This window comes from Narcine bancroftii, chromosome 2, assembly GCF_036971445.1.
Source record: "Narcine bancroftii isolate sNarBan1 chromosome 2, sNarBan1.hap1, whole genome shotgun sequence".
Lineage (NCBI taxonomy): Eukaryota > Metazoa > Chordata > Chondrichthyes > Torpediniformes > Narcinidae > Narcine > Narcine bancroftii.
This window is the reverse complement of record NC_091470.1, coordinates 177714558-177733314: the sequence shown is the minus strand read 5'-3', so window position 1 is coordinate 177733314 and position 18757 is coordinate 177714558. Positions and strand designations below refer to the sequence as shown.

Genomic DNA, 18757 nt, shown 5'->3' with positions numbered 1-18757 from the left:
GGACAAGGGGGAAGAGGCAGGTGCTGTGGGGCCAGTGGCAGCAAGACACAGTTTTAGTTCAAGAGTCCAGGGCTAGTCAGGCATCTGGAGAGTAATGCTACTCAATTATAGCTCTATAAAACTCAGTTCTGGTCACCTTACTATAGGAAGGATGTGGATGCTGCAGAGAGGGTACAGAGAGATTCACCAGGATGTTGCCAGGATTGGAGAACTTGTCTCATGAGGTCAGGTTAGCAGAGCTGGGACGTTTCTCTTTGGAGTGAAGGAGAAGGAAAGGTGACTTAACAGAAGTCTCCAAGATTATGAAAAGCATATATAGGGTAGACAGCCAGTGCCTTCTTCCCAGGGTGGGAATATCAAACACCAGGGGACATCTGTACAAAGTGAAGGAAGGGAAGATGTCAGGGGTAAGTATTTAATTTTTTTTAAACACAGAGTTGCTGGGGTTAGTGGTGGAGGCTGGAACATTAGGGACATTTAAAAGGCACACGGATGCAAGAAAAATCGATGTTATGGGTATGAGGTTGGGAAGGTTTACTTTGTGGAGTAGGTTTATAGAAGTTGGCACATCATCGTGGGACGAAGGGCCTGTACTGTGCTGGGATGTTCTAGAACCATGAATGCTGACGTTCTGGGAAGATACACTATGCAGAGATCCTGGTGCCTGTTCGATGGGGCAGTTGATGAAGGCTTCAAGAAGGCGCTAGGTAGGTTAAGTGAGTGGGGAAATGTTTGGAGCACATTGGTAAATATGAGGTCATCCATTTTGAAAGGAAAAATAGTAAATTATTTTTTAAATGGCGAATGATTGTGGCAGCCTCTTGTGCAGAGAGACTTGTGTATGAATCGGAAAAGGTGGGTTTGCAGGTGCAGCAGGCTATCAAGAAGGCAAATGGAACGTTGGCCCTCGTTGCTGGAGGGATGGAATTTAGAAGCAGGGAGGTTCAGCTGCAACTGTACAAGGTCCTGGGGAGGCCATATATGGAGAACTGCATGCGGGTCTGGTCTCCTTACTCGAGGAAGGATGGACTGGCTTTGGAAAGTGCAGAGAAGGTTCACCAGGTTGACTCCAGAGTCAAACAGGTCAGGACTTTATCCCCAGGAGTGTAGAAGAATGAGGGGAAATTTGATAGAGGTTTACAAAATTATGAGGGGAATAGACAGAATAAATGTAGGTCGGCTTTTTCCACTGAGGGTGGGTGAGATACAAACCAGAGGACATGGGTTAAGGGTGAAAGGGGAAAAGTATAGGGGAAACATGAGGAAAGCTTTTCACACAGTAGTGGTGGGGGTGTGGAACGAGCTGCCAGCTGAAGTGGCGAATGTGGGCTTAATTTTCACATTTAAGAAGTATTTGGTTAGGTACATGGATGGGAGGGTTATGGAGGGCTGTGGACTGATTGCAGGTCAGTGGGACGAGACAGAGTAATAGTTTGGCACAGACTAGAAGGGCCAAAGGGCCTGTTTTCTGTGCTGCAATGTTCTATGAGGGAGTCATAGAGATCAAGTCACCTGGGACTATACTCACTGGAGTTTAGAAGAATTAAGAGGGGATTTTCTAGAAACAGGACATTCTGAAAGGCATCGATAAAAGCTGGAAAGTTGTTTCCACTGGCAGGTGAGACTAGAATTGGGGGACAAGGCATCATGATTTGGGAAGTAGATTTAAGTCAGAGATGAAGATGAACTGCTTCTCCTGGAGAGTAGTAAAGCTGTTGAATTCTCTGCCTGAGGAAGTAGTGGAGGCTGCCTCATTCAAATTATCTGAGGCACAGGCAGATTTCTGTAGAGAAGGGGAATTAAGGGTAATGGGGCAAAGCCGGGTCCGTGGAACCGAGGCCACTGCCAGATCAGCCGTGATCCTGTAGAATGGCGGAGCAGGCTTGACGGACGAGATGGCCAATCCCTGCCCCTGTTGTTTATGTTTCAAGTTAAACAGTTGGCCCAGGAATCCCACAATGCCAGCTGGAGTACCCTGGAAACCTAGTTCTCGTGATAGAGGGCACTTGGGAGACTCTTAAACAGACATATAGATGAAAGGAAAATAGAGCGTTATGAGGCAGGGAGGGTTTAGATTTTTTGGGGGGATAGGAATCTATAGGTTTCCATAACATCGAGGGCACACATTTCTTATTTGGAGCGATGGGATAAGGCGGATTTCAAGAAGAGATTCCTTTCTCTTGGATGGTTCGATTTCAACACGGAATACTGTACCAGGACGACCGGTATCAACAGCAAGATGGATTAAAAGGAACAGGAACTTGGATAGAAAGTAAATACTAAGATATTTCTGCAGTAAACTGAGCTTTTCAGCTCTGAATGGTCTTCCCCAAAAAAACCCACCGATACTGGAAGATACAGAGACTCTACAGAAGAAGACTTAAAACGTCAGAAGAAGAAAAAAGATGATGCTCGTCCTTGCACAGGAACCTTCAAAATTCAACTAAAGAATTAGCAAGGCCAAGTTGTTAAGTCACAGCCAAAGAAACACTGGCGAAACCTTCGGGCAATAACGGACGACCAAATGAACAAAACCCTTTGCTCCTTTTGATTCATTTATTCTTGGGCTTATTGAGAAGACGACTCCATGTGGCATTTTGCCTCTCCCTGATGGGCATTCCTAATTTACCCAAGGAAAGGGAAAATTTTCCGAGCCTGTCAACTTCCCTTTGAGGATTCTGTTGTCCTGCAATCGAGAGAAAACCTTCCCGACATCCGATACACCTGCAGTGGGCTCCACCGTCAACATTTGCTCAGCTCTCAGGTACGTTGGCAGGCGATGCACGTCCAACATGGTTGGGTGTTGGGGTGGGGGGGGAGGATGGGGGTGCGGGGAGTGGGGGAAGTTTGCAAAGCACAAGGGCATCACTTGTCAGGCTCCCAAATTCATGCAAACGTGCACACACGCACAGCAGCTGTAACATCGCATTATCCCAGGCAGATCAATACAGGAAATATTGAGAACGATATACTTGGTACAAAATCTGGAGAGCAGAGCAGTTTTAGCAGGGTCCCACTAAACCTGGTGAAGAACACTCAGCTAGCAGTGGCAGAGATTAACACAAAACCCAGACCAATCACAGTATCGTTCCTCCTCTTGACCTTACAGCTGATCAGCACACACTCATGTTGCCTGCATGGTCTTATGGTCTCAATATCGTTTTTTACGTGGAATGGGAGGACAGAAGCAGGCCCTTTGGTTCAATTAGACTAACGATTAGGATGCCCGAATCCCATTTCTATTCTTACCAAAGATTGATAAGCATCGGTATAATCAGGGATCAAAGGTTATGGGGAGAAGGCAGAGGAGTGGGAGAATGGATCAGCTCCTGATGTAATGGCAGAGTGGACTCAACAGGACGAATGGCCTGCTTCTGCTCCTAGTTGACTCACTCACACACTGGAGGCCATTTATGCTGACCAATGAACCAACCAACCTGAAAATCTTTGGGACATGGAAGGGATTAAAACGCCTGAGAGAATGCCAGGCAGTGAAAGGGAGATTGTGCAAACTCCACACAAACAGCACTGGAGGTCAGGATTGAACCAGGTTGCTGAAGATGAGAAGCAGAGGGTTTTGCACTGCACGGTCTTTGAGGGAGACGTCATCGACCTCTTCAAATCAGGACATGGTGTTAAATTTTAATTTCGACATGTAGCACGGTAACAGGCCCTTCCATACCGCAAGTCCATGCCACCCAATTACACCCAAATGATCTACAATGCCGCTACATTTTTGGAGGGAGGGAAGAAACTGGAGCCCCCAGGGAAAACCCACAAAGGCACGGTGAGAACGTACAAATTCCTTATAGACAGCAAGGGATTCAAACCCAGGTCACTGCTGCTGTAACAGCGTTGCACTATCTGCTACATTGACTGTGTAGGCCTGATGTTCCTCCAAAGGGTGAGCTGAGACCTAACTTAATGTTTCATTCCAAGGTTTGCTTCCAACAAGGTGACTTGCTCTTAGTTCTGGAGACAAGAGTGTCAACCTGGATCTGAGCCAGTCTCAAGATTGAGTCTTGGAAGGCACTAGTGTATTACCGAATCCCAACATATGAAGGTGGCCATTCAGCCCCTCAAGTCTGTGATGTTTGAAAGGGTGACGAGTTCTCAAATTTGAAATTTACTCAAGTCTCCAAGAGAATTAATCAGGAGGAGCTTGCTTTGCACGAGATCCACAACAAACTATTTCTGGAGAGGAGGGAGCAGAAGATTCAAGTTGAACCTGTTGAGTAAAGTAAAATATTCCAAAATCTGAGTTTATTTGTCTCTTCCCCCAAGGTGAGATTAGAAAGTTTGGTGAAGAAGTTTAAAACATTGGTTACTCATCCTTATCTTTGAGTTTCTCCAACATCGTGTTTTTACTGAGTTCAAAGAACACGGGTGAGTGAATTTGGCAAGTGGAAAGATACAAACAATATCCCTTCAAACTGCTCTGCCCTCGTTGACATATTATCATTCAGCACAAGCCATCATTACAAAACAATAATCCTCAGCAATCCTTATGAGAAATGGAAAGTATTAACCCTTTGAGGCCACCAAATGTTTGACAGTCAAGATCTTTGTGATACAGATGGTCCAGGCAAGTTGAGCCGTATCATGGTGGGACCTTTAGATCTGGGGTAAGCAATGGCTTGTGCAGTAAGGGAATCCTCACAGGACTGGCTGTCATTTTACCTTCTGTTTATGTTGGACAATTTTGGTAGAGGAGTCCCTGGGATCCTTGGAGAGGGTGCCGAAGGCAAGGATGCGCCTCGGACACCGAAGGCTTCCTTGTCGTGTCAGGGGTTTGGATCTGGAGATGTTTTGGACTGGACTCTGTGCGGCTGCGGAGGCTGCAGGAGTGCCCGAGGACGCTCAGCGACTTTGAAGGGACTCTTTCTCCCATTGTTATGGGCACTGAGCAATGCTCATGGTGACTCTGCCTTATGGCAAGCAAAGGTTGAAGTGGACCATGTATATTACATTGGAGGGGTGGGGGTGGGAGATGTCCCACGTTGGGGAAGGGGGAGTGGGAGAGTCCCACGTTGGTGTGGGGGAGTTGGAGATGTTCCACGTTGGGGAGGGGGAGTGAGAGATGTCCCATGTTGGGGAGGGGTGAGTGGGAGATGTTCCACGTTGGGGAGGGGGGAGTGGGAGAGTTCCACATTGGAGGAGTGGGGGTGGGAAATGTCCCATGTTGGGGAGGAGGGGTGAGAGAGTCCCATGTTGGAGGAGTTGGGGTGTGAGATGTCCCACATTGGGCAGAGCCATTATTTCAGTGCAGGACACCGTGGAAGAGGTGGGAGATCCAAGGATGGGGCCTGCATGAGGCCGAGACCACGGGTGTCACACACGAGATACAGAATGTCTTCATGGGCTAACAGGAACTCCTGGCCCAGTCTCAGTAATAACTCCCTTTGAGAGTTACTACAGAGTGCCATGGAATCCCACCCACAACAATTCAAACTGAAGGTCAACTCTGGGCAGGATTTCCCAACAGGAGCACAGCCATCAGATGATACACTGGTTCTGGGAAAGTCACTCCTCCCCAGGAGGCTGTCTGGATTGGACTGTTCAGGCTGGGCTTGTTCTTCTTGCAACAAAGGCAGCTAAGGGTGCCTTGATAACTGGATAGAAACTTCTAAGGGGCATGGAGGTTAAGTGGGCATCAAAAACAAGAGGGTTTTGGTGTAAGGCGAGCACAAGGAGTTTTGAGGGGAAAAAAAGATTTCCTCTTTGATATCAGGACCGCTGCTACACAAGGCGGTGGAATCTGCTTAAGAGGTCATCAGACAGACACAGAAGCAAAGGAGAAAAGGATATGGTTCTAACATGGGCAAATAGGATGTGTAGTGGACAAGTCAGCAGGGACGTAAAGGACAGAATGGTCTGTCCCTGTGCTGTATGACTTGACAGCAGACTCCAGTTGAATGAAGCAGCAGTGAAAGCATCAGGTCCACAAGAGCTGGGGCTGGTGAACTGGCTAACTCCTCGCTCCCCTGCCCCACCTCCTCGCTCCCCTGCCCCACCTCCTCGCTCCCCTGCCCCACCTCCTCGCTCCCCTGCCCCACCTCCTCGCTCCCCTGCCCCACCTCCTCGCTCCCCTGCCCCACCTCCTCGCTCCCCTGCCCCACCTCCTCGCTCCCCTGCCCCACCTCCTCGCTCCCCTGCCCCACCTCCTCGCTCCCCTGCCCCACCTCCTCGCTCCCCTGCCCCACCTCCTCGCTCCCCTGCCCCACCTCCTCGCTCCCCTGCCCCACCTCCTCGCTCCCCTGCCCCACCTCCTCGCTCCCCTGCCCCACCTCCTCGCTCCCCTGCCCCACCTCCTCGCTCCCCTGCCCCACCTCCTCGCTCCCCTGCCCCACCTCCTCGCTCCCCTGCCCCACCTCCTCGCTCCCCTGCCCCACCTCCTCGCTCCCCTGCCCCACCTCCTCGCTCCCCTGCCCCACCTCCTCGCTCCCCTGCCCCACCTCCTCGCTCCCCTGCCCCACCTCCTCGCTCCCCTGCCCCACCTCCTCGCTCCCCTGCCCCACCTCCTCGCTCCCCTGCCCCACCTCCTCGCTCCCCTGCCCCACCTCCTCGCTCCCCTGCCCCACCTCCTCGCTCCCCTGCCCCACCTCCTCGCTCCCCTGCCCCACCTCCTCGCTCCCCTGCCCTATCACCTCACTCCCCTGCCCCACCAATCAACTCGACTCCCTGACAGCTCAGGAAAACAGGGCACATTGAAACACTGCAATAGGCCCAGTGTCCTCAAAGGGTTAACAGCCAAAATAAACACATTCGTGACATTAAAAGTGTTTTACTGAAGAGCAAATTCTGCAAATAATCTTTGTTTTGGTTCTAGAGAGGGTGGTGGAGGAATGGCTGGCAGTGAGAAATGGGCAAGGCTAAACGTGGTGAGGGAAACCTTCTCACATAGACGTTTCACCGTGCACTACACACTCCAGGCTGGACGTCAGCACTACCCACTCCAGGCTGGACATCAGCACTAAACACTCCAGACTGGAAACGCCTCGCGCCTTTTTACAAGGAGAGGAGGAGGCAAAAGGACCTCTTTTGTCAACTGGGATAAGTTATCTTGCAAACAGGCTGGAAGATAGTGAGGTGGTGAACGAGGCTTCTCGAGGTGAATCTAGCTGGGACTCTGTGACTGGATCGGATTGCCCATACCAGTTTTGTCGCACGGAGGTCAGGAGGACGACAGAGGGGCACATTGGCTGCTTGGATATTCTCCGCTCAAACTAGTTCCTGACTCAAATTAGACTGGGGTGCTTGGAGCATGGGGGAGTGAGAAGAAAGACAGAGAAAGGGAGAAGAGGGAGGGGAGAAAGAGAGGGAATGGAGGCAAATGAGAGCATCATAGAGGAAAGAGAGGGTGGAGGAGGAGGGAGAACGTGAATGTTTAGGAACTTCTCTACATTTGACTGAGAACAAAGAACAAGTAATATGTGCAAATAATAATCATTTTCCCCCATGCCTTCCCACTGCAGGGAGCCAAACCTTGCCTGTGTCAAAAAACAATCAATAAGCCATTCCTTGGAGATGAAGAGGGGCTTGATCTTGCCACCCATCGACCACCACTGTTCTCTCCAGCACCGTTATCCTCCAATTCCAGCATTCCCTGCAACCGCAGGTGGGGCACTTTCAGGTAAAGCACATTTAAATCGTAATGGAGGTGAAATGATTTTACCACTGAATTTTTTTTCAAAAAATAAGCAAATTACAGCGGAGCCCAGTTTGTAATCGGACCTTTCGATGGCAGATAACTAAAAGTCTGCAAGAGGAAATTCCCTCTTCCCTGGACCATTTCCTCTCCTCAAACTCAGCACTCTCCATATTGCCTGTGTGACATTCCCTTAATCACTTGCCCCACCCCAACCCCCTTCTCCCTCCCATTCTCCAGCCCACCTTCTCTCCATCTTTTCTGCTGGCAAATGTGGAAGCCTCACTCATGATGGGACTCTGCCTTCCTTGGAGTTTGGAAGGGTGGGTGAACCAGGTGACAAGCAGCCAGTGAAGTCAAAGGAAACAGAAGTGAAAGAGGAAAATTCTCCCCCCACCCCCGTCACCACCATCCTGGTTGGTAATGTACTGGGGAAGGATCATTCACCTGAACCTTGAGACATCACTGCCCGGCACTTCTGGGGGTGATTTAACAGCCTGTGTCGTGCAGTGGTCTGTCAATGTCAATGGTATGGTTGGTTTGTCAAGGCCTATGGGACGCTGGGCTTCATTAGTCGGGGATTGAGTTCAGGAGTCATGAGCTGAGTAAATCTCTGGTGAGACCACAATTGGAACATTGTGTTCAGTTCTGGTCACCTCATTTCAGGAAGCAATGGAGATGGGGCAGAGGAGATTCACCAGGATGCTGCCTGGATTGGAAAATAAGTCTAATGAGGCAAGGTTAGCAGAGCTGGGGCTTTTCTCTCTGGAGTGAAGAAGGACGAGAGGAGAGAATAGAGGTTGACAAGATTATGAAAGGCATAGTTAAGGTGGTCAGCCAGTGCCTTTTTCCCTGGGCAGGAATAGCAAACACCAGAGGACATCTGTACAAAGTGAAGGGAGGGATGTTTAGGGGAGGCGTCAGGGGTGTTTTTGAGATATGGACGGTATTGTTTTTTTGGGGGTATATATTGGTTGGCACAACATTGAGGGCTGAAGGGCCTCTACTGTGCTGTAGTGTTCCATGTTCTAATGTCTTATGAGGAGATCCCAGGGAAGGGAGAACACTTCAGCAGCCAGAAGGGGAGAAAATTCAGAGTAAACTCTCATTGCCCTTCTACTCCTACTTTTCCAACTTGATGTCCAGTGTTTAAGAGGCGTTTCGACATTGTGCAGCGGACAGAGGGATATTGATCACGTGCATGTGGCAGAGATATAGTTTAATATGGCATATAGTTTAATATGGCATAAAGTTTAATATGGGCATAAAGTTTACTATGGGCATAAAGTTTACTATGGGCATAAAGTTTACTATGGGCATAAAGTTTACTATGGGCATAAAGTTTAATATGGGCATAAAGTTTAATATGGGCATAAAGATAAATATGGGCATAAAGTTTAATATGGGCATAACGTTTAATATGGGCATAACGTTTACTATGGGCATAAAGTTTACTATGGGCATAAAGTTTACTATGGGCATAAAGTTTACTATTGGCATAAAGTTTACTATGGGCATAAAGTTTAATATGGGCATAAAGTTTAATATGGGCATAAAGTTTACTATGGGCATAAAGTTTACTATGGGCATAAAGTTTAATATGGGCATAAAGTTTACTATGGGCATAAAGTTTACTATGGGCATAAAGTTTAATATGGGCATAAAGTTTACTATGGGCATAAAGTTTACTATGGGCATAAAGTTTACTATGGGCATAAAGTTTACTATGGGCATAAAGTTTACTATGGGCCTTGTGGGGTGAAATCCCTGTTCCTGCGCTCTTCAATGTTGTAACTATTGGCTGTGGGGATGGAGGGAGGGCTGGGCTCTGGTAATGGAACTGGTTCAGACTCAGGGACTTGCGTCTCTGTGCTGTGTTTCTACAAGATGTCGATGACACCGTGTGCTACCCAATTTTGGCCCTCTTCATACTCCAGTTTCTGCAACCACCCGATTGTTTCCCCCCAGGCTGGATCCTCTGTCGCTATTTCACCACCTCTTTTCCAAACCCAGGGGTTTGGAGGGAAGCTGTTATCTTCAATTCCTTTCTCTGCTCCCATTGCCCACTTGTCCTTCAGGTGCGATAACAATGAGGCTTCGCTGCATTTCAATGGTTAGAAGTGTAACACACCAACGTCAGATACAAACCCTGTGTTAATGGAGTGTCGGTAGAAGTGAGTGTAGCAGTCACGTACACCAACCTACCAATTGCGTCCTTGAGGTATTTCTGACCAATCAACTTTAAGTATTCCTCAATCGCCTTGGTCGCCAGTGTATTCTCACGGAATATTAAATGCTCACGGTCGACAAAACGATCAACCTCCGTCATGGCCATGTCAGAGAGGAAATCCTAGCAGAGACAGAATGGTGGCAGAGATCAAGTTCATTTACAGACATTCATGCAGCACATAAGCCATTTGGCCCACTGTGCCCATGCTATCCCCTGAAAGAGCTGTTTCTCCCCACTTTCCTCCTTTGGAAAGCAATAGCAGGATCTGTGTTCCATCATTATGGTAAATGAGATTTGAGTTGGTGGTGAAGAAGGCAAATGCATAGCTGGCATTCATTACAAGAGGAATAGAATCTAAGAGCAGGGATGTGATGTTAAGGCTTTATAAGGCCCTGGGGAGACTTCGCGTGGAGAATTGGGAGCAGTTTTGGGCCCCTCATTTAAGAAAGGATGGGCTGATGTTGGGGAGGGTTCAGAGGAGGTTCACAAAGATGATTCCGGGAAGGAAAGGGTTATCGTATGAGGAGCGTTTGACAGCTCTTGGCCAATATACGTTGGAATTTAGGAGAATGAGGGAGGGGAATCTCACTGAAACATTTTGAATGTTGAAAGGTGTGGACAGAGTAGAGGAAAGGTTCTTTCCCACAGTGGGAGAGTCTGGGACAAGAGGGCACAACTTCAGGATTGAAGGGCGTTCACTTAGAACAGAGATGCGGAGGAATTTCTTCATTCAGAGGGTGGTGAATCTGTGGAATTTGTTGCCGCAGGTGGTTGTGGAGGATGGGTCATTGGGTGTATTTAAGGCAGAGATTGATAAGCTCTTGATTAGCCAGGACATCAAAGGTTATGGGGAGATGGCCAGGCAGTGGGGCTGAGTGGGAAAATGGATTAGCTTATGATTGAATAGCGGGGCAGACTCAATGGGCTGAATGGACCGTTTCTGCACCTGTGTATTATGGTCATGAGAGAAACACAAAGACTGAAGATGTGGGAATCGTGAGCAATCCTGTGATGAAGGACTGAGGCACTGGATACTGCACAGTAGTGGAAGCAGAGAGTACCCCAGGTGTAGTGGTGAAGACGTATGCTCCATACTTGTACACAGGATCCTGTTCCAGGAGAGTCAACGACAACCTGACAACGCGGAAAGGTTCCTCGTGGACCCGTTGAGTCGAACTGCCCCTCCGATCCACCGAATCCGTGCCCACTGACCACCCTTTTACACTAATTTCAATTCCCCACTCATTTCTGTCACCCATTTTCTCCGCCACTCCCACTATGTAGAACAGACAATTAACCTACTGACCTGCCCGTTGTTGCGACGTGGAGGAAACTGGAGCAGGTGGTGGGTGGGTGGTGGGGGAGAACCCACCCTGTCACAGTGGAGCATGCAAACTCCGCACAGAGGTTGGGATCGAGCCCAGGTCTGTGGATCTGGGAGGCAGTGCCTCTACCTGCTGTGCCAGTCTCTGCACCCAAACTTTGCAGATCCTTTGTTAAATGAAAGCTGGGGTTCAATTCCAATAGGCACCTTCATGGCTACATGACTGCAATCGGCATTATGTTTCTCTGCAGCAATAAAACCTGGTTAAATCTTCCAAGCCCCAAATCACAGTACTCATGTCATAACCCAGCCACCAGCTAGTGCCATACTGATTAACTGCCGTTACAAAGCGCCCTGGAGTTTGATCTCGTCATTGCCCACAAAGACATGAGTTAAAACACAAACAAAACCCAAGCTGGGACTTGTAAGGAGAGGAATAAGCTTCAATAAATGCTCACAACTCAAAGAAAAGATGAGCAAAATCTCTCTGACGGTTTGTTGGAGGGGCTGAGCATTTGTTCCGCTGACAAGCTCTTTCCCTTATCCACTCTTTACCTGCCAGTGGCCACGAGCTTAATGAGAGGGATGTTGAATCCCTCATCCATTTCCAAGCTAACAATCTAATTCTGAAGTGAACCTTCCATTTTTATGCTGCATTTTTATCAAAGTTAGCAGAACATATCTGATACAAGGATAAAAGGTGGATTTTTACACTTCTCCTTTACGAGTTTATATATCATCCATGACCCACACATCTGCCCTGGCACACTCAACCCACAAGGACAGGATTCCCCTGGTCCTCACCTACCACCCCACCAACCTCCCAACATATCCTCTCCACCATCTACTGCATGGTTCCACCTCTGGACACATAGTGTTCCCATCTCTGCTCCCTCTGTGGCTCCCTCGTCTACCCTCTCTCCCCACAGCGCCTACCCCTGTGACTGCAGGAGATGCTCCACTTGCGCCCTCTCCTCCTTCCTCACCACCGTTCGTGGCCCCAAATGGTCTTTCCAAAGTGAAGCAACGTTTCACATGAATCTACAGGGGTAAGCTACTGCATCTGGGGCACCAGTTATGGTCTCCTCTGTGTTGGAGAGTCTGGATGCCAACTGGGCGATCGCTTTGTTGAGCACCTTGGCTCTGTCCACTGCAATAGTGTGGATCTCCCAGTGGCCGCCCATTTCAATTCCCCATCCCATTCCCTCACTGACATGTCTGCCCATGGTTTCATGCACCGCCAGACTGAGACCACCCATAAATTGGAGGAACAACACCTCATCTTCCGTCTGGGCCCCCTCCATCCAGATGGTATTAACATCGACTTCTCCAGTTTCTGTTTAAAAAAACCCACAGACCTCCCCAACACCCCCCCCTCATCTTCTTCCCGTCACCTTTGGCCAGAGCACGCACACTCTATCTCTCGCTCTCTTTTTCCCTCTGTTGCCTTTCAGAGCCAACATCTCCTCACCTTTCCACTTATATTCCAATTAACACCTTTTGTTTGCTGGTCTGGACTCCCCCCTCTCTTTCCCCAGCCTTTAATTCAAACCCCTGTCTTTTCTCACGTACCTTGAGGAAGAGCACAGGCCCGAAATGTCGGTAATATATCTATACCTCCTATGGATGCACAAGACCAGCTGAATTCCTCTACACCTCTGTGTTTTGACAACAATCATGGTGTCTGCAGACTTTAGTGTTTTGCTCGATATATAGCTGCCTGGCTTTTGTTCCTTGTTCCCAATCTAGTGTCAATTCATTTAATAAGCACTCCACGTAAGTGCTGCTATGTTTTATGACATTATTGCGGCTGTTTAAATGGACATTTGGTAGGGTTTAAAAAAGCATTTCATAACAATTTTGGAAACATTGATTCTGCTGCAAATTTTGAGCTTGAAAAAATTATTGGTGAGCAGGGGATGAACTCGTCACAGCCTGATTTGAAAATTTCTACAGGTCGCATCACTGTCTTGTACAGAGGTACCAATGCTCAGGACAGGAAAAGGCTACAGAGGGTTGTTAACTTGGCCCAGGCACCAGTCTTCTCTCCATCAAGGACATCTTGAAGAGGCGGTGCCTCAAGAAAGCAGCCTCGATCTTCAAGGACCCCATCATTCAGACCATGCTCTCTTCACACTGCTACCATCAGGGAGGAGGTACAGGAGCCTGAAGACACACACTCAAATGTTACAAAAACAGCTTCTTTTCCTCTGTCATCAGATTTCTGAATGGACATTGAACCTATGGACACTTTTTCTCTTTTTCTGCACTAGTTCATTAACTTTTTTTTGTATCTTGCCTTGACGTCATTGTAATTTTAGAGCAATTTTGTGCCTTGTTCTGTTCAATACTGCTACTGCAAAACAAATATCATGAACATTCCTGGCAATAACACAGATTCCAATCCTGTTTATCTCTGCTACAACAGCAAGAATAGTTCAAACACACTTGAGTGGAATGTGCCATTGTCACCAAAGTTTCATCAGTGAAATCCTACGGTTGATCTTACTGTGCTTAGGGTTTAGTTAATTGCCACCTGCAGTGAGATAGTTAAATCCAGCTATTGCAAAATGTCTCCAGTTCCATCTTAGATCCAAAATTCATAGAAATACACATGATCACAGTGAAGTATCGGGATTCAGCGGACAATGGTCCAACACAACAGGCAAAGCAGACCATCCCCAGCAGCTTCTTGCCATTCATTGGATGGTTGGGTTTGTGAGCTGGGCCAGATCTGTGCGAAATATGATGCTGTGATTGTAGTAAAAACACAGTGAAAGGCTGCAGCAACTCAGCCGGTCTTTCAGCATCCATAAAAGACAAAGACACATTGGTGACGTTTCGGGCCTGAGCCCATCCTCAAAGAATAAGCAGAGTGAGTCAGAAGCAGGAAGGCTCAGGATTCAGACAGTGTGGCTGGTGGGGGGTGGGGGGAAGGGGTCCAGACCTATAAAATTGGATAAGGGGAGAGGTGAGAATTTATCCTGTCTGTGCAAACGGAGACAGGGAAGGGAGAGACACAGCTGGGGGAAGGTAACGGGGAAGATGTAAAGTGGGGTGGGGGGGGGGGGATGGGGAAAGAGGGTTTAACGAAAGCCAGAAAAGTTGATGTTAATGCCGTCCAGTTGGAGGGGCCCAGTCGCAAGATAAGGTGTTGTTCCTCCGACCTGCAGGTGGTCTTAGTCTGGCCATGCATGAGACCATGGACCGACATGTCAGCAAGGGAAGAGGACGGGGAATTGAAATGGGTGGCCATTGGGAGATCCACGCTATTGTGAAGCATCTTGGTGGAAAGTGGGACTATCGTCCACCTCCTGTAGACACGTGGGAGACTGCAGACTCTGGATCCCAGAGCCCCACGATCACCGCTGGAGGAACCGAGCAGCAACGGCATGAGTCAGGGATGCATGCCGAAATGCCAGGCATTCTTTCCCTCTAATGAGTTGAGCGTGATTCTGCTCACCTGGGAGACAGTGCTACCGTCTCGGCAGGTGGTCAGGATGCCGGCATTCCACCTCCCTTGGCGAGCCTTACCTTTGCCTTGCCCGTGCTCTGCAGGATGTGCACCAGTGCACATGCCACCTCCTCCTTGTTCTTAACGCTGAGCACGGGCTCCAGCACCGCGCAGAGCATCTTGTAGTTGTTGGTGACGTACTCGGCGAACTCCTTGTACAGCTCCATCGGGAGGATGTTCATGCTCTGGTAGCGGGACTTGATGCGGATGGTGGGGCCACCTGCCTTGCCCCGGCTGGAGCTGGGCTGGCTGACAGGGTACCATTGCTCCACGAACTGGCGACTGGCCACACTGCTGATGGGGATGTTCACCAGCCCCACGTAGTTGCTCTTGTCCTTCTTCTTCTTCTTGTCCGTGTCCTTGTACAGGTGGATCCGGATGTTGCGCACGGATGGCAGATTGTTGAACTCAAAATGCTCACCCCAGAAGACGTTGTCCGTCTTCATCTTGCTCGTTGTGCGGGCGTACAGCATCTCATCCAGACACAGCTCGCAGTAGTAGCGCTTCTTGGGCGGCAGGTCCTTGCCCTCGATGATCCAGAGCTTCAGGACGTTGTCAACACGTCGACTGTTGTCCTGCAAGGGAGAGGGACAAGGTGGTGAGGAGCGTCAGGGTCAGAGGGTCAGGTCAGGGGTTAGCAGGTCAGAGAGTCACAAATTTTTTAAATTTAGGCATACTGCACAGTAACAGGCCCTTCCGGCCCACAAACCCGTGCCACCCAATTACACCCTATTAACCTACAATCCCCATGTTTTGAACTGTGGGAGGAAACCAGAGCGCCCGGGGAAAACCCACGTAGACACGGGAAGAACGTACAAACTCCTTACAGACAGCATCGGATTCGAACTCCAGTTGGTGATGCTGTTACAGCGTTGCGCTAACTGCTGCGCCAACCATGCCGCTCATAAGGACATACAGCACAGAAACAGGCCTTTCGGCCCACCAGTCCGTGCCCACCATTTACATTCTATTCCTCGCACCAACTGCCCCCTACATTTTACCACTCAGGGAGAAAGAGGGAGGGTACTGCATCTCTGGAAGGTGCTGTGTGGAGGAGAGTGGGCATTCAGTGGGATAATTTAGTGTCAGACACACAAGTATGATGTACAGGTGCACTGAAATTCTTACCTTCTGCAGCCACACAGGGACAGAAGCTGTATAAATTAACACAGGCATGCATGAGACAGAAACAGAGGTAAAACATACAAAAGGACAGATAAATATATTCACAGTTTGTTGGAAATAGAATATACAATAGCCCGTGTTTGCAGGCTGTTCTCGGTATAATATTAGGACCCAGGACTTTATGCTAGTGTATAAACAATGAGAACAGGAAGAGGGTCACAAGACTACCTCCTGCCCATGATTAATCTGTCTCAGACACAGACCGACTCGCACTGTCTCCATCTCTTTGGCCCAATTGATCTAAACTTCCGCACCATCCCTTCATTTCTCTAAGGTGCCTCGAGTGTGTTGCTGAACCTTTGTAATGGCCAAGGTCTGCTGATTCACCTTCTGCCTCCCTCTTGCTGCCCCTTTGGGCTGGATGGGGAACCAGGTTTGGCTGGGGGATCTCAGGAGGGGACTCAGCCCCGCCAGTCTACATTGCAGCCAATCGATGATGGGTTCAACCCCTTCGTTGTGCCAGTTCCCCAGAACCCTCCATCCTTCAACTATTTCCTCTAAATAACCACTGTAATTCAGCCTCCACGACCCTCCTGAGTGGAATATTCAAGAGATTCACCCCCTCCACCAGATGAAATTACTTTGCCCCGTTACCAATCTTATAACTACAGCACCTCATTTGAGACTCTCCCACCAGTGGAAACATCCCAAGATCTATCTTGTGAAGCCCACCCCCCTCCCGACTGAAGGATGTTGTGTATTTTAATTATTTCAGAAGTTTCTTTTTTTTTAAATTTTTTATTTTTCACACCATAAATCACATTAGCCATGATATACACTATTTCTTTTTCACACATATACAGTGACTTTTTCTCCCCCACCCCCCCTCCTCCCAAGCCCTTTATACTCCAGTGGTTTGTTGCCCTCTCTTACTTTTTCCATTGTCTTCTCCAGTACCTTTTCTCTTGTAGTATATCTTAGGAATTTTACTACAATAGATCTTGGTTTTTGTTGTGGTTGTGGTTTAGAGGCCAATACTCTATGTGCCCTTTCTATTTCCATTTCTTGCTGTAGTTCTGGACATCCTAGGGTCTTAGGGATCCACTCTTTTATAAACTCCCTCATATTCTTGCCTTCTTCATCTTCCTTAAGGCCCACTATCTTTATGTTATTTCTTCTGTTATAATTTTCCATTGTATCTATTTTTTGAGCTAGTAGTTCTTGTGTCTCTTTAGTTTTTTTATTAGATTCCTCCAATTTCTTTTTTAAGTCCTCTACCTCCATTTCTGCTGCTACTGCCCGCTCTTCCATCTTGTCCATTTTCTTTCCCATTTCTGTTAAGGTCATCTCTATTTTATTCATTTTCTCTTCTGTGTTGTTTATTCTTTTTCTTAAATCCTTAAATTCCTGTGTTTGCCATTCTTTAAATGACTCCATGTATCCTTTAATAAGAGAAAGTATATCCTTTATCTTGCCTTTCTTTTCTTCTTCTATTTCACTGTACTCTTCCTCTTCCTCTTCTTCTTCCTCTGGGTTGGCCATCTGTTGTTTCTTTGGTGCCCTTTCCTCCTCTTCTTTCTTGTTTCTATTGTCTTCTGTGGTCTCTTCTTGCTGCAGGTGTTCTGCAGCTGTCGTTGCCGGCTGTGGAGATCGACTCCCCAGCTGGTCCCCCCTCCCGTCGGTGTGATTTTTTTCATTCGCATCGCGCATGCGCGGTTGCGCACTTTTACTCGGCTCAGCGAGCCATTTTTGTAGTCCATTATTTACCGACCTGAGGGAGCGGGTTTCTCTCTCCGCAGCGGGCCTCTTCGGACAGGTAAGGCCTTCACCTTTTTCCTCCTTTGTCTTCCTCTCTTCTTACCGTTGCTTTTGATTTTTATTTTTTTGTCGCCATCTTCTTTCCACCTTTATACTCACTTTTCTGTAACTTTTATTTCTGTGCCTTTGTGTTTTCCTTTGTTTTTCCCGACTTTTCTGGAGAGGGCTGGAGTTCACCGTCCGGCCACTACTCCATCACGTGACTCCCCTCAATTATTTCAGAAGTTTCCATGATCTTTGCAATCCACAATTCAAGCATATATGTTGAAGCTTGCCTTGATTAAAGTCACCTTTGTAATGGGGTGAAATAATGATGGGGAGGGGTCAGAGGAGGTTCCAGGAATAAAAGGGTTATCATATGAAGAGTGGTTGACAGGCCTTGACTTGTACGTGTTGGCATTTAGGAGAATGGTGGGGGGGGGGGGAGTGGAATCTCATTGAAACATCCTGAATGTTGAAAGGCGTGGATGGAGCAAATGTAGAAAGGTTGTTTCCCACAGTGGGAGAGTCTGGGACAAAAGGGCATAAATTCAGGATTGAAGGGCATTCCACTGAGAACAGAGATGTGCAGGAATTTCTTCAGCCAGAGGGAGGTGAATCTGTGGAATTTGTTTCCACAGGCGGTTGTGGAGGCCGGGTCATTGGGTATATTCAAGGCAGAGATGGATAGGTTCTTGATTAGCCAGAGCATCAAAGGTTATGGGGAGAAGGACGGGCAGTGGGGCTGGATCAGCTCATGATCAAATGATGGGGCAGACTCAATGGGCTGAACGGCCTATTTCTGCTTCAATGTCTTATGAAATGAGAGTTTGTCATAGAATGCACAAAAGCACAGAAATTCCTTTTTGCTTGTTGCAGTTGAACAGGCATGTTTGACATGTTCTCTGTGTTCCTCTACCACCTCAGCAGATGCACCATTGAAATATCCCATCAGATACATCACTGAATTGTGCAGGAACCATTCCATCCAACATCGCGAGAAGCTGCAGGGAGTTGTGAACCATCACACAAACCCCTCTCTCCTCCACACTTCTCTCTGCCTTGGAAATGTCATTGACTTATTAAGGACCTCATCCCTCCCCAGCCACACTCTCTCAT

General features: G+C 48.2%; 1 protein-coding gene across 16 annotated transcripts in view; it reads right to left on the bottom strand.

The window, feature by feature from the left end:
* Window positions 1-18757, bottom strand: part of LOC138754646 (ras/Rap GTPase-activating protein SynGAP-like) — a 469786-nt gene that overhangs the window by 335286 nt on the left and 115743 nt on the right. For 13 of the 16 annotated variants that reach the window (XM_069919204.1, XM_069919206.1, XM_069919213.1 and 10 more), the window contains 2 exons: window positions 14737-15291; window positions 9797-9998 (listed from right to left, as the gene is read on the bottom strand). In XM_069919204.1, coding sequence (XP_069775305.1) covers window positions 9797-9998; window positions 14737-15291 — 757 coding nt within the window. The remainder of the gene's footprint in view (window positions 1-9796; window positions 9999-14736; window positions 15292-18757) is intronic. The other 3 variants (XM_069919215.1, XM_069919216.1, XM_069919217.1) reach the window with 1 other exon arrangement.